Below are 14,239 nucleotides of genomic sequence, written 5' to 3'. Positions count from 1 at the left end.
TTTGCGTACCTTGGTCTGTCGGAGCCCGCCATGTCATTAATCAGAGCTTTGCCCATTATGAACCGCTCTTGGACATTCATGTATGCTTCGGAGACCCATAGAATTTTGCAGTACATAGCAAACGAGATATTGGGCATGCTCAGCGCTCGCTGCCTTTGTAGCTCACAGAGCGGGGAAACTGACATTTTACAACCTTTGTGAAGTAGACGTAGAAGAAATCGAGGTAAAGCCCGGTTCGCACCAGTCCAGCTGTGACAGCTATGGGGTCCACCACATCCTCCGTGAAGTATCTGTAGGACAAAACTGTTCGGCCAGGAACAGAATTCATTGCACGCGCACGTACCTATATATCCAGTTGGGGAGGTACAGAGCACGATAAAGACCCAGAGCGGCCAGAAAGTGCGTTGTGATTGTCCCAGCTTCGCCGGTACGCTGCAACATGAACAACTGAGGGAAAATGGCGACAGATTCGAGATATATGGAGAACGTCCAGAGAATTTCGGTGACCTCGAACTTGTATTAGATATAATACATGTAGTACTTGTGTAGTACACTGTACTATGCGCACGTCGTTGCAATGCCTGATTGTGAAGCGCATAGTCTTGGTACGAGAGATATTAATGAATCCCACATCCGGATTGTGTGGTCGTTTGAATCAGACACAATGTGTTTTCCATTCGGTGAGATTGCGACACACCGAACGGTGTCACTGTACCCTCAGAGAGAGGCACCCAATGCCTCGCCAGTTTCCATATCCCACACCTGGATTGCTCCGTCGTATGAACCGCATACAAAACATTTTCTATCTTGTGTGATTGCAACCGACATAACGCCGGCTTGCCCATGGTGTCTAAATTTTCCTCCAGAGACCACCGCACGATATGACCAGCAACAACCCGGGGAGTGCGAGGAAGCTTTACGGCGGATTTCCTGAATATCGTTGACTGCGTTGGAGAAAACGGCAGAGCGGACAAGTATAAATGCGGGATGTCGTGTAAATTCGTGCGAAAGTTCGAATAAAGCGCCGGGCATCTCTGGCATCTTCGCTGATAAGCATATACTCAGCATGATCCCCTGAACATCACCACACGTGATACTCTGTGGACCCAAAGAATGAGCTACAGTCACGCACCACAAGCCAATCTGCAACAGAGGAGAGGGAACGCGTTGTACTGCTTAGGCCCTTGGCTAGAGTCAGCACTTCCAACCAGAACGGGAAGAACTCTCCGTCGAAAAAGGCTTCGACTTGTGTCCCCCAGAATCGATACGAGTACGATAGCTCCACCAAGGAGTTCTTCGCTTGCGTTTCTAAATCAGGGACAGCATAATTGGGTAAGTAAGAGTTTTTCAAAGAGCAAATGTTGAAGCAAAGCCTATGAGCCGCAGCGAGGCAAAGGCAAGATTCTTCTGTACCAATGAACTTATCGCTTCATCTCTGCTCTGTGAGAAAGTCGTAGAAAAATGAGTGGAAGCGACGTATGAGAGTGTTAGGATCCGCAGTGCCAATGGCAAGCGAGCCCAGTGACCCCATAACCGCCTCAACTTTGTAACGGTCATCGTTATCTGGAAAATGCAGTCGCATGCCGTTCAAGGCAACCATGTTAAGCGGTTCCGGTGATGTAATGATTTGCCCCATCACATAGCAAAACATAGGGATCGCTTTCTCCTAATATGTGTTGGTACAAGAAACGTACTCCTTTTGCGGATGCTCCCGAGACCACGGAACGGAGAGGGCGTACCGGATCCCAGCCCACCGTGTTCATATTTTTAATATGCGCAGAGGCAAAACGAGCCCATTCAAACAGGCCATCGAATTTCTGCGCGAGCGTATTAAATTACGTGTCCTTCAAATCGGCGCTGACGTTGGCTAGCTTACTGAAGTTCCTGAGGTGGCATGTTTGGAAATTCCCGAAAGGGCAGATGCCTGCCATACCTCTGGCGGCATCCTTGATTCTTTCATTCACAACTGCCGGGTTGAGTGGTTCAGACTAGATGATGGACTTTAGGAGGCGTGGACCTACCTGGGGCATCCGCTGGGTATGAAATTCACAGGTGGAGGGCTTGGGGAACGCCCAATGGTTTAAGTGTCGTTGTGATTACCTTGCCCCAAAAAATGCGACAGAAACCAGAGCGTCGTTTGTGAGATCTAGTTTGCGAAGGTGGGAGAGAGGACGGCTGTAACAATATCATTACGACAATGTTCTATACTTCTTGCTTGGTTGCTCTCCCCCGTCTCCTGGGACAAATGAGGGACTGAGGGGTATCGTCATCGTTCATTAAGTAACTTTGAAAGGAAGGCTGAGTCTGAAAATATATTTGGGTGAGTTTAAGGATGGCACGTAGGACAGCCAGACGGCTGCATAGCGGTTCATGTAACAAACAGGCGCTTGTTCAAGGCGTCCATTATGTCAAAGGACGGAACTTCAAAGATCACAGAATGTGATCGAGGTAAATTGCAGTTATAGAAGTCCACGAGGGCACATGCATGCTCCGAAGATGTTCAAGCGTCCTTGAGCTCTTCACTCGTTGGTGTGATCGGCTAGCTACCAGCCTGCTCTTGCCGCCAGTGATGGGCGTCCATAACACTGCAACTGCCCACTACCCACTGCCTGCGGGCTGCCAGCCCACACAAGCAACCCAGAAATGATTGAAATCTCACTCGTCAAAAAAATGCGCGATGAACACCCCAAACGTACCGGTAGGACTGACAACATTCCAGCGGAGGACTTCCTTGGCAAGCGCCTCAGTGTAAGAACCGGGGAGGGAGTGGCGGCCGGTGAAGGAAGGAAGGCAAGCACGCACTGTAAGCAGCAAAAGTGATGGCGAGTTCGTATGAGTGAAGAAGACGGTTGGACTTACCTAAGAATCATCGTAGCTGCAAAATCTGTGGATGTGATGGGTAAGGATACGCTGCTTCAGTCCCATCTTAGTGCGATTTTTCAATTCCACCCAGTGCTGACATCTTTAACGGTTTGCGCCATACTGGCAGCGATATCCAAGTTATTGTCCGTGAGATCAAGGCGGAGTAACGAGTTTTGATTTAGGGTTTTGCCGTTCTACCTCCATTCGGTATCATCGACCCACCCGTCAGTACTTCAGTATCGAAATGAAACTGCCGTGCATCCAGACACCTGTTTAGCAGACAACCCTTGTCAACTCGTCATGAAGAAAAACTTAAAAACTCGTTTCAGCCTTCAAGCTTTCTTCGCCACACTTCTTCGTCCATTCACGTCAGATTCTCCTACTGACGTTCCTGGGCTTTTCGGTTTGGTGGAGAGCCGCACCGATTTGGCAGCATGGCAGATACTGCTCATGTCTACTCATCTTTCCCTACAATGTAGGCTCAAACGGGCCACGTATTGCAAATGCAACCGTTACAAACAGCACGAGTTTTTACTCTTGCATTTTCGTCATTGGAATTCTGAGTCCGCAGTTGCTACCGTGGTCATAGAACGCGTTCCTAAGCAGGACCCGGGCGACAATTCCTCGTCAAAACTCATTCATACGTCCAATTTAATTTCCCCTTCAGCTTCTGAAACTATTGCCCATGATGTTGTATGTACTTTTAGCCAGGGTTCGACATTTCTGCGGTACTTTGCGGACGCCTACACTCCGTTTACCCAACTTCATACGCTTGACTTCCCTCCTCTGGCATGTCCGTCGGCGGCACAGATATCAATCCTCTTGTCTGTGGTGAATGAACAAGCCCCGAACTACCATCTTCACCAGAACCAACGTTACTGGTTTTCATTCACCGTGTGGGAGACTTTGAAAAAGCTCTTCCCTGATTCCATTGAAATGCACAACACTCCCATTGACCAGCGCTCTCACTACTGTGGGCTTGCTATCCAGAAGGCTGATAGTGTGGAAGCTGTGTGCAGAGATTACGGTGTGAGATGGAGGAATATAGAGAATAAAGAGGAACTAAAGAGAAAGGCAGATGAAGCTAAAGAGCGACAGGTAGTAGTAACTCTTCTGTCACCACCCTCACTTGATGGTGATACGTCATTGTTTTTCAGCTCTACACGTCCGGTATGGAGCAAGGTCTCGCACAAGGTCTCGCACTTGCACAAGGTCTCGAACAAGGCCAAGCGGAACTAGACCGAATGCAAACAGAAATTAATGAATTGCAAGCAGCGCTCAGCGAAAGTACTAGATATGTAGGTACCCGTTGAACTTGAAACACTACTTTACTGAACATTCAAAGTCTGCAGAACAAAAGAGCCGCACATAGACTTTGGGCGCGGACATTGGTGTGCGTCGAATGGAGAAAATATTGCAGCAGCAACGGCTCCGGACATGATTGTATATTGCGAGGTCATTTGGCTTCGGTCGCACACAGCAGCATTTGCCGTGATTTTTCTTTCTTTCAGTCACTCTAGACAAAACCAAGCAAGGTGTTCCACTTACTAAACCACGACACGCTGGACCGCCCATATTGACCAGCGGTTGTTTTATGAATGTGGTGCCTATTGTCAACCAATGAGAATATTCGCTCCAACAGGGCGTGAGCCTAAATGCAGTAGCCGCAGCCCTATGTCCACTGCACAGCAGCCTCGAGTCTGCTATATAGGAAATTTAGATACCACTGGTGTGTTCTAGTCTGCCGTAGTCAGACTTTGACAGAAGACAGTCGTGGTGTGTGTTCACAAGTCGCAGGCTGTCGCGGTTGCAAGGGGTTAGGTTTAACCGTTTGGTTGAACATGCGTGGTTGCCACAAATGGGGTTTTCCGACAAAGCAAGTTGATGTGACTGCAGCACTTCCAACAAATACGAAATATTCTCTTCTTCAACAACAGCAACGGAGACGAACACGTTTAAACCACTCCGGGCGCAGTGGCTGCTCGTCACTACGCGACGAATTCTGTATGAACACGAGAAATCAGAACCGGGCCATAGGTGGGTCTGCTAAGTGGCTTCATGATCGCGCATGTTCATGTTCATGTATCTTCTTGCATTTGCACTCGATGCGTACAGAATCCTCAGAGAACTGGGATGATGATTTCGAATTCCAGCAGAGTAACGAGCCGAACACCCTCAGCAAACATCAGGCGCCTCCAGAGCCCAGATTGTCTGTCGCAAGTTCTGCCTTTACTGAAGATTGGGACACCGAAGGAACCCAGCAGAACATCAAATATTCGTCATCCGCGGTGTTGGGAGACAGAAAGAACTATCCTGCGCCTGCGCTTGAAGAATGGGCGGAGCCAGGCCCATCAACCCCCACAAGACGCTCTACAACCCAAACGGAGAACTGGGATGACGACTTCGAGGACAGGACCGATTTCCCTGCCAAACGGCACCCCCACGCCTACACTCTAAAAACACGCCACTCATATCATACTCCTCCTCGCCTCAAATCCGCGTCTGACCCCGAGAATTGGGATGACGATTTTGAAACAGACAAAGCCGATACGACCCCAATGACAAAACGGACGCGTCAGGAGGCGTATCCAGACTCATCGGACGATGAGGCTGAGCTTGGGTTCACGGATAAGGATGACGACAGAACTGTAACGGCTCGCAGCCGGTCGCAGCTCGTGCTCAGGCAGTCCCCCCCGCCTCCTGTGCCTCCACTCCCCCTGTCATTCCTTACACCTGTAGAACCATTTCCACGCTCTCCGACCGTGTCTGTGTTCTCAATACCGACTACAAGCGGACGTAACTCAGTAGGATATACGTCCACGTCCCATCTGGCACTGAGGCCAAGCGTCTCGGGTGGCTCACTTGCTATGCTACCACCCAGTCCTCCAATACACCGCGAGCGACGTAGACTACGGAAAAAGTCACGTCCTCCGCACATAGAGAACAATGTATTCGAATTAATTGAAGAGCAACGTGACTCATCTCCAACACTCCCACCATCAACTCCCGAGCGACCATCTACTTCGCCCCTCCCTCAATCCGACACAGGTTCAACGGGCCCACAGAAAACGCCTCTCCTTTCGCGCATCGGATCAGTCAAGAAGTGGGGTGTGCGGAAGAAGCGAGCCAGCACGGGGCCTGCAGAGGTAATGATGCATGAGCTGAGGCACGAAGACCAAGAGTACACGCCACGCCCGACTAGCTCGCTTGCGTCTGTCCCTAGCCCTAGCACGCGACCGAGCTGGTTTTTTCGCTCTGGCGGCCCCCCTGGGTCTGGGTCCCCGCCGCCCCCACACGCCGCTGAACTTAAGCACGAGAAGAGCATGAGCGACGTGCACTCGTCCGTGCTGTCAACGCCCCACAAGCTCTCGAAGCGCAAGTCGAGCAAGATTTTTGATCCAAACAGCAGCAACGAAGTCATGGGGACGCCCGTGAAGCCGTCGCTTCTCTCCGCGGCCAGGAGACCCACGTCCATGCAAGTCCCTCAGGGGAAGGTTATCTCAGCCTCTACAGGGACGCGGCACACTTCATACGGTTCATCGATGGGTCGTGCGGCATCTAAGACGTTTAGCCATCCCGATGAGAGCGTGGAAGATCTACAACCTCGGGAGGGTAATCGGGGCTTTATGGGTGGCATGCGGAAAATTAGTCTTGTCAGCGGCAAGAAGCACAAAAGGAAGAAGAGTGCTATCGAGGTCACGCCCCTCCCATCAGTCCCTATGAGCCCACCACCTCTACTCCCAGACGAGCCCGAGCATCCGGATCAATTACTTCCTCCGATAGAGCTACAACCACCATCGCCACCCAGGACACTCAACGGGGTGACCGCGTCGCACTCTGCGCCAATTAATATCAGCCAGGGTATCGAGTCGTTATTTGTGCCTTCGAGCAGCGCTCCTGCATCACTATCTCCAAAGACCAGCCCCGTGTCTGCAAGCCGTACCTCCCCTGGCAAAGCATCATCCCCTCAATCCGCATCATTAGGACGGACTACGCAAGTTCCCCCTCCATCATTATCTAGTGCCTCTGTTCCTCGGAGAAACTCACTTGGCGACCTCAAGATTCCAGCAAGAATTAGTCAAGCTCAGATCAGCCTTAAACGTGACCTCGGAATGGTGAGAGAATTTGCAGCAAGCGTTGATAGTATGTACCATTGCAGTTTCAACACATGCCGTGACTGACTATTTCCTCAGAACTTAAAGAGCTGCAAGCAATTCATCATCACCTTGTCGCTGAGGTACACACCGTCCTAGAGAGTTCTCCTCTATCCCGAGCGGCTTCACCCCCCATGAATCATCTTACCCGTCCCCGTTCTCGACTGCGCTCCAACACCGAGCCCAAGTCCAACTTTTCAGATCACAAGCACTTAGCAGCAACGCTGAATGCAATCACGACAAAGTACAAGTTACCGTGGGAATGTGCTGAGCTACTGATCGAGCTCGGCGGAGGCACGCCTTCTCCTGCTTCCCCTCCGTCTTCCAGTACCTCTGCACCAGCTGCACAGGCTGATATAGATCTCCGGAAGAGCCGGGAGCGTGCGGTGACTCTGTCAGGCGATGAATCGAAGCTGCCCTCCGGATTCGTCGCGTCGCCTGGGACGGGACAGTCCAATCTGTCATGGCGATCGACATCAGGGCGTCACGACCTCACCCAGCGCCAGCTCGTTCTCTTACGCGACATCCTTAACAGTACAGATGGTGCGCTTCCTGACGATGCGTTGATCTTAGAGGAAACGCATGTCAATCGACAATGGCGATGGGGAGATGCGATGAGCAGCACGGTTACGCTTCCCTCTGAAGAGTCGATGCATACTTCGCAAGATGGAAAGAAAAGACGACATAGCCGAATGGGCATGAGTGGACTAAGAGATATGCTGCGGTCATTGAAGCGGAGCCATTCAGGCCATCCACCTCCCCCGCTGCCTGCGTCCACCACGTCTCTAAGCACCCAGTCATCCATGGGCTCTCAGAGCCAGCATCACTATCCGCATGCGCATCTGCCTCAATCGCAGCCCCAGCGACGCTCCAAGACGAGCGCGGGACCAGAGTCAATGCGCTACACTCGGGATGTGCCGAATTCGCCGTACAATGGCCAGTCTTTAAAACACAAGGCATCGCCACGCCGACCCTCACTAGCGTCTATCTTCCGCCTGGGGCAGAAGAACAAGAACGCGTCGTCTGGTGCGACGTCTTCGCTGGATAGCACCCATAGTTCGCGGTGTGCAAGCCGAGGGAGTGCTACGACCGAGGAGGAAGATTGGGACCAGATTGATTCTGTCACGGATCTTGATGGAGCGGCGAGAGCACTGGGGATCGAAGGGTCTTCTACGATCAAGGGCAAGAAGGGACTTTCGCCTTACCTTGATCATCCTCGTGACATGCGTCCAATGACACCCAACCGAGTAGCGTGTTCCTCTCAGACGTCATTGAAGCGCGAGCCGTCCCCTCGCGCTATAAGGCCAATGCGGTCTACGAGACTGTCGAACGTGGAGGAAGTGGTTGATGATCGACAAGCACGCTCGAATTCGAGGGCTCAGCACCGTGTTTCTTTACCGAGAACGAGCCCTTCGCGACCGCCGTCTCGGAACTACAAGCTTGCGATGTCGGGTTCTGTGCGCTCTGCGCCTCCGCCGCAGCCGGACGGGGGTGACGCTTCGGCTTCGCTGTTCTCTGAGTTCAAACTGGCGATGACGCCGGAGAATATCAAGCCGCTGCTAGACAACGCGAAGGAGGTGCATCTGCGGTTGAATGAGTGTATCAGGGAAGTACGTGCGCTGCTGGACGTTTCTGCGAACCACTTGCCGCCGTCGTAGTACTAGTTGATTCATCGCACTTTAGTTTGGACATTGTCATCATCAGCATCATCATCATCGCATCATTATCGCACCGCACTGCATGGATGGTTATATCTCGCGTGTTGTTGTTTTCTTTTTCTTTTCTTTTCCTTGATTTTTTTTTGTGCTTGAAGCCTTGGTAATTGACACTACGTTGATATTTATGACACACGTACGTAACCCCCTCACAGCTGTTCACGAACATACTTACATTACATGTGCGATACGAAACAACTTGAACTTGACACCGCTGACCGAAGCCATGTCAAGGAACAATAGTAGTACTGTCTTCATTCGTGCATGATCTAGTGATAGATTAACTGCTGGTAGGAAAACATAAATGCTGTGAGTAAGCTACGGAGTCCCATGGTAAGAGTCCTGAATTTCTACTTAGTTCCAATCACAGTCCAAGAGCCTCCCCGACAGTCAACCAGTGGTGCCCCTCCCATAAGGAGTTATCCCTACTAGCCGATTCCGGGTCGTCCGACTCCGTCACAGGGTTCCACCCACAACTTCCTCCCCCAACCCCAATATGCTTCTGGAAGAACGTCCTGAAATGCGCGTTGACGACACCTTCGGTAGGAAGAGCATCGCAATACACAACAGGTGCAGTAGCTCCATACAATGCGCCGATCTCCGAGAGCGTTGCGCGTTGTCCCTCTATTTGTATTTCGGCGTCAAGTAGACGGGAGGGAGGTTGAGTGGTGAGGATGTGAGCTACGTAGCCTGCGACGTCTGATACTGCTGTGAAGGACCCTTTTGTTTCTCCCTTGTTTACGATGTGGAACTTGCCTGTGTCGGCGAGCGCTGTGGGCCAGGGTACGAATTCGTAGAATAATCCATTCTGTAGTGGTCGTGTTTAGTGCTTGTTAGAACGATATTGGAAAGTGGTTACTCACGAAGACGCGGAGAGTTGGGAGTCCGATTGATTTTGCATAAGCTGTGAACGGAGGGGGTAAGTCGACGCCACGACGCGCTACGATTATCACTTGCCTGCAAAGTCAGTCTTTTGGAAAGCCAAACCGCCTTTGGCCAATTGGGGTTTAATACCGAACTCGCTGGGGACAAAGAGCTTCACGCCTGCTTCCTTTGCAGCGTCTGCGAGAATGTTCTGGCCGACCACACCTCCGAAAACGAGTGTGACGGTTGAGATGAGGACGTCTACATTGTGCTCGCGGAGGACTGTGGAGATCTCGGATATGGATGTGTAGTCTGCGCGTACGAGTTTTAGGTTGGGGTCGTCGGTGGGGAGGGCAGCGATGTTCGTGGATGTTGGGCGAGCGATGACGAGGAGTGGTTTGCCGATGGCGAGGAAGGCCTAATAGAGATTGTCAAGGACGAGAAGTGCAAGAATATTGTGATGAGAGTTACCTTGACGATATGGATGCCGGTGTTGGGGCCCGCGCCGATGATAGCAAAAGACTTGAAGAGTTGTTCAGACATGTTGTTCTTGTAAGAGGGTTTGTTGGTTTAGACTGCTCTTTGTCGACGAACATAGGAGGTTTTATACTGTACCTCCTGTACTGTCGATGGCTGTGATGATGAATACTGCTCTCTTGATGTGAGATGGTACCTGGGAGACCAGGGAGACCAGGGGATGGCTCCTAAGAGTTACTACGGAGGCTGACGAAGTGATGCCGCGCCTCACGGTATGTTCACTTCAATTGACATGTTCGCGACATTAGAACATACGAGACTGGATCCGTGATGTGGAGAACGCGTCGCGACTCGCGAGACACTTGCAAGACGAGGCATTTTCATGACAAGCCCGTTAATGTTGGAAGCCACGCTCGCAATTACGCTTCGTATGCAAAAGTTTAGCCAAACTTGACTCGATATTGTAGGGACTTGCTTACCGTCCTGGCCAAGTGCTGGATGTACAGTACGACGAGGACTCGATGCTAATTTTAACTTTTCTGAGTAAGCAGCTTGACTCAGCAATCGACGCGCAAGGATCGCACATATTGGCAGTGCAGTCGGTTGTGCAGAGACCTGCATCACTCTGCGTAATCACTTTGCTTTCCTTGCACCAAGACAAGTTTAATATCTCCAGATGGGTATACCCAACGCGAACGCAGCGCATCATCAACTCATTGTCACAACTCAAAGGCAGTACTCAATTGACAAGTGGATACACATCTGTGATGGGGACCATCCCCGGTCGTGCGAGCCTCGACATCCTCGGCTTTGGTCTCACCGCCCTCCCAGGTCTTCCGTGTTCCAGTGCTCCAGTCTGCTCCCGTTCACTACTGAGCTTCAGAGTCTGAAGAATCAAACACTGATTATAGCAGGTAATTTTTGAGGGTCAGCCTGGTCTCAACACATTACTTTTCTGCCCTTTCCCTGTCTCCGCTCATATTGTCTTGCTGCTTTTATTCACTGGCCAATAACAACTGTTCTGTACTTGTTGGCGTTGAACGTTAAACTTCCGACTGTTTCATCGATCGTGATTTGCAGTCTTGGTTGAAACCTCCACGATTCTGAATCCCTAGCCAGACTATAGACCGAAACAATACAGTATGTCCTTCTAATCTCTCTACCAGCTTACACTAATCGGTAGTTTTTGGAGGGTTATCCACGCATATCACATTTCGAATCCGACCATTGAGCTTGGACGCAGTGCTCGGTCCGCCAGGCTCATTTCTAATGTCAACTCTCCCCTCCGTCTCGTTTGAAATACCCAGGAGTTATTTAACACCCCAAGTACAAGAAATGCAGACGACCTCAGACTCAATCGCTACTCACCTTCCGAGCATTCTCCTGTGCTCAAGGGCCCTCAATAACTTGTCGCGCTATGGATTGCGACAGCCCCTGCGATCCACATGGGGACCTCTTGCCCAAGGCTCTCATCCGATCTGATATCTGGTTCGCAGACGGCAATATCGTCCTCATCGCCGACTCTGCCGCCTTCAAAGTACACCACGGTCAACTCGAAAGGCACTCAGAGGTCTTCCGTGACTTGTTTTCCGTCCCCCAGCCCGTTGACCAGAACCTCGTCGACGGCTGTCCCTCTGTCGAGCTGTACGATCGTCCGTCAGATCTATACCACCTGCTCATTGCGTTGTATGATGGAATGTGAGTATCTAGCACTATTCGAGATTCAGAATAAATGCTCACAGCGTTACGCATAGTTACTTCCAGAAGCACACTGCAGCAGACTTTGTCGCCATCTCCGCCGTACTCCGACTCTCCACAAAATACTTCATCGAGCACCTACGCGAACGCTGCATCGCCCGTCTCGCGATAGACTGGCCCACATCACTTCCTGAATGGGATCGCAGGGAGCACGACGGGACAGACACCGACGGCCGCTATAACCCCCGCGAGATATTCCCCCACCCCATCCTAATGCTCAAACTCGCCTACGAGCTCAACCTCGACACCTTCCTCCCTGGTGCGTTCTACGACCTTTCGCGTTACGGCCCCAGCAAGATCCTCTCCGGCACCCGCGGTCCCGCGCCAATGTTCTACACCGAAGGCTCCCCCGAAGGCCAGCTCATCCGCCTCTCAGACGATCACATATGCACGACGTTCCTAGGCCGCGAAGCCGCACAGCTATACATACACACCTTCCTCGAATCTGCCCTCCGCGACCGTCCGTCCACCAACTGCACAAACGTGGGGAAGCTGAGCGCCGTGCACTGTGTTGAGTCGTTCTACTTCATACACCTCAACGTTCTGCGTTCTGTCGGTGGGATTGCGTGCGGACGAGATGCGGATCCGCTGCATACGCTTTCACAAGCTGCGGAGATGTTGGAGAGGACAGATTTTTCAGATGGGGTGAAGACGTGTGGGTTGAGAATGTGTTCGGTGTGCAAGGCTGAGTTTACGAATGCTGTTAGGAAGGCTAGGATGGAGGTGTGGGATTTGATTCCGGAATGGTTTGGGCTTAGGGAGCCGAGATCTGTGGAGGATATGAACTAGATTTTTTTTACATATAATATGGTATTATGGTGGAATGCGCAGTTATCAGAGATCTCAACACGCCGTACAGGCACGAAAAGCGATGAATTATGATAGATACAGGATGAGTGATATACATTGAGAGTACGTTTATTCCTCGCCGATTTTTGGTGCGAGGTAGTACTTGATCTCGCCTTGTCCGAACTTGTAAGACACCTAACCGCAGCACCGTTAACAAGAGTCGAACAACAGTAAGAACCAAACGTACAAGAAGTGGCACGTCGTTGCTCATCATGAGCTGTACCGTGTTTGATAGTGCTGAGCTCTTTGAGAAGTTGACGAGGTATTTCAAGCTGAACGTCAACGACACGTGTTGATTCATCTCAATGAGCACCCCTCCATCTGTTGGAGTCTCGTCCGACTTCTTCACTTTCTTGGCGGGCTTGCCGTTGGTCTGGAACGTTGGTTAATGAGTGGAATACAAATTGGAGCGATGACGACCCACCTTTGCGGGTGCTTTCTTGCGTTTCTTGCTACTCTTCTCATTTTCCTCCTCGTCCTGCTCTTCCTCGCCTTCATCATCCGACTTGGCTTTGAACTCTTCCTCGTCCTCATCCTCTTCCTCGCCCTCCATCTCGACGTCACCATCTTCCTTCTTCACTTTCTTTTCTTTCTTGACCTTCTTCTTACTGCTACTCCCTTCTTCTTCATCGTCGTCATCTTCCTCCTTGGGCTCTTCGTCATCCTTGCCATAGTTGGCATACTTCTCCCGGGCAGCCTCCGTTTGCTTCAACAGTACGCTACCGTTCGCAGCCTCGCCTTCACTTGCAAAACGGACACCTTCCTTCGAAACTTCGATCCGCACGGACTCGCCCAGTTGTGACAAATCTCGGACAATCCTCGTAAATTCCGACGCGGTCATCGTAACTCGTGCATCGTACTCTGTATCTGGAATCCCAAGCGTCTCGGCGTCGATATCCATGAGTTTCATATCATACTCCGCAATTCGGTCAGAACCTTGACGTTACGAGGCTCGTTTATGAATATCTGCGTTTTTTTTGGAATATCATTAATGGGACTCACTTCTTGCTTCGTAGACGAGGTTCAGAATGTCTGCGTCATCGGAGGCCTTGATGATACAGATATCGTCATCTTTGGCGCATTTGAGGACTTTGGTGAGGGAGTTGAGGTTGACACCTAGAGGCATGGGGCGGTCACAGCGATACTTTTTGAAACCTGTTGCTTCAAGCTTGACGGCTACGAGGGCTACATGGGAGTTATCCATAGCTTGAAGATGCTAAAAGCCATCATCATAACAAAACAACTTTTAATAGAAGAAGAACCTACGATTCCTTCCTCATTGCACTCAAAGTTAGCATCTGTCACCAACTCTTTAATAGCTACGACGTTTTTGGTCAATGAGTCGCGCCATGGGTATCGGAGAGAATGGGGCTTACAGTCTAAGAGGCGCTTGAGGAGTGCTGCTTCTTGGAGTCTTGCTTCTAGCATGGTGAGCGCAAGAGAAAGAGAACGAAGAGAAAGGGAGGGAGATTAGACGCGTCTAGGTCGCGTTGAATGGACCATTTCAAGCGGAGACGGACGAGTCCATGGACCGCGTCTTTACGCGTCATGTCACATTTA

At 51.0% G+C, this 14,239-nt stretch overlaps 7 protein-coding genes across 7 annotated transcripts; 4 read left to right on the top strand and 3 right to left on the bottom strand.

Moving 5' to 3' along the window:
- Positions 1–139: 139 nt before the first annotated feature.
- DEU56DRAFT_744307 (ER lumen protein retaining receptor-domain-containing protein) lies at positions 140–519 on the bottom strand (the record flags this gene model as incomplete). The annotated part of the gene is made up of 2 exons (XM_041349064.1): positions 140–290; positions 344–519. Coding segments are annotated over 2 exons (327 nt in total), but the record flags the coding sequence as incomplete, so codon positions are not given.
- Positions 520–2,242: 1,723 nt separating this feature from the next.
- DEU56DRAFT_826623 (uncharacterized protein) lies at positions 2,243–3,012 on the top strand. Its single transcript, XM_041354348.1, has 3 exons — positions 2,243–2,304; positions 2,382–2,616; positions 2,697–3,012. Exons 2-3 carry the CDS (start codon positions 2,486–2,488, stop codon positions 2,818–2,820), a joined length of 255 nt encoding a protein of 84 aa, XP_041204206.1. The 5' UTR covers positions 2,243–2,304; positions 2,382–2,485; the 3' UTR covers positions 2,821–3,012.
- A 61-nt stretch (positions 3,013–3,073) lies between these two features.
- DEU56DRAFT_826620 (uncharacterized protein) lies at positions 3,074–4,714 on the top strand. The gene is made up of 3 exons (XM_041354347.1): positions 3,074–3,960; positions 4,020–4,160; positions 4,208–4,714. The coding sequence occupies exons 1-3, from the start codon at positions 3,163–3,165 to the stop codon at positions 4,232–4,234; spliced, it is 966 nt and encodes a 321-aa protein (XP_041204205.1). The 5' UTR covers positions 3,074–3,162; the 3' UTR covers positions 4,235–4,714.
- A 35-nt stretch (positions 4,715–4,749) lies between these two features.
- Positions 4,750–9,063, top strand: DEU56DRAFT_826617 (uncharacterized protein). The gene is made up of 3 exons (XM_041354346.1): positions 4,750–4,899; positions 4,978–7,005; positions 7,056–9,063. The coding sequence occupies exons 1-3, from the start codon at positions 4,869–4,871 to the stop codon at positions 8,672–8,674; spliced, it is 3,678 nt and encodes a 1,225-aa protein (XP_041204204.1). The 5' UTR covers positions 4,750–4,868; the 3' UTR covers positions 8,675–9,063.
- DEU56DRAFT_826613 (uncharacterized protein) lies at positions 8,976–10,581 on the bottom strand. Its single transcript, XM_041354345.1, has 5 exons — positions 10,552–10,581; positions 10,067–10,496; positions 9,689–10,013; positions 9,595–9,635; positions 8,976–9,539 (listed from the first exon to the last, which is right to left on the bottom strand). Exons 2-5 carry the CDS (start codon positions 10,136–10,138, stop codon positions 9,096–9,098), a joined length of 882 nt encoding a protein of 293 aa, XP_041204203.1. The 5' UTR covers positions 10,139–10,496; positions 10,552–10,581; the 3' UTR covers positions 8,976–9,095.
- Positions 10,582–11,200: 619 nt separating this feature from the next.
- On the top strand, positions 11,201–12,853 carry DEU56DRAFT_590207 (uncharacterized protein). The gene is made up of 3 exons (XM_041346961.1): positions 11,201–11,212; positions 11,265–11,770; positions 11,827–12,853. Exons 2-3 carry the CDS (start codon positions 11,490–11,492, stop codon positions 12,617–12,619), a joined length of 1,074 nt encoding a protein of 357 aa, XP_041204202.1. The 5' UTR covers positions 11,201–11,212; positions 11,265–11,489; the 3' UTR covers positions 12,620–12,853.
- On the bottom strand, positions 12,672–14,216 carry DEU56DRAFT_826607 (proliferating cell nuclear antigen, N-terminal domain-containing protein). Its single transcript, XM_041354344.1, has 6 exons — positions 14,056–14,216; positions 13,946–13,998; positions 13,682–13,895; positions 13,104–13,615; positions 12,867–13,052; positions 12,672–12,814 (listed from the first exon to the last, which is right to left on the bottom strand). The coding sequence occupies exons 1-6, from the start codon at positions 14,105–14,107 to the stop codon at positions 12,749–12,751; spliced, it is 1,083 nt and encodes a 360-aa protein (XP_041204201.1). The 5' UTR covers positions 14,108–14,216; the 3' UTR covers positions 12,672–12,748.
- Between the last annotated feature and the right edge of the window lie 23 nt (positions 14,217–14,239).

This window comes from Suillus clintonianus (genome assembly GCF_016758775.1).
Source record: "Suillus clintonianus strain FC179 chromosome Unknown DEU56scaffold_94, whole genome shotgun sequence".
Lineage (NCBI taxonomy): Eukaryota > Fungi > Basidiomycota > Agaricomycetes > Boletales > Suillaceae > Suillus > Suillus clintonianus.
The sequence above is the reverse complement of the archived record's forward strand: the minus strand, read 5'-3'. Positions and strand labels throughout refer to the sequence as shown.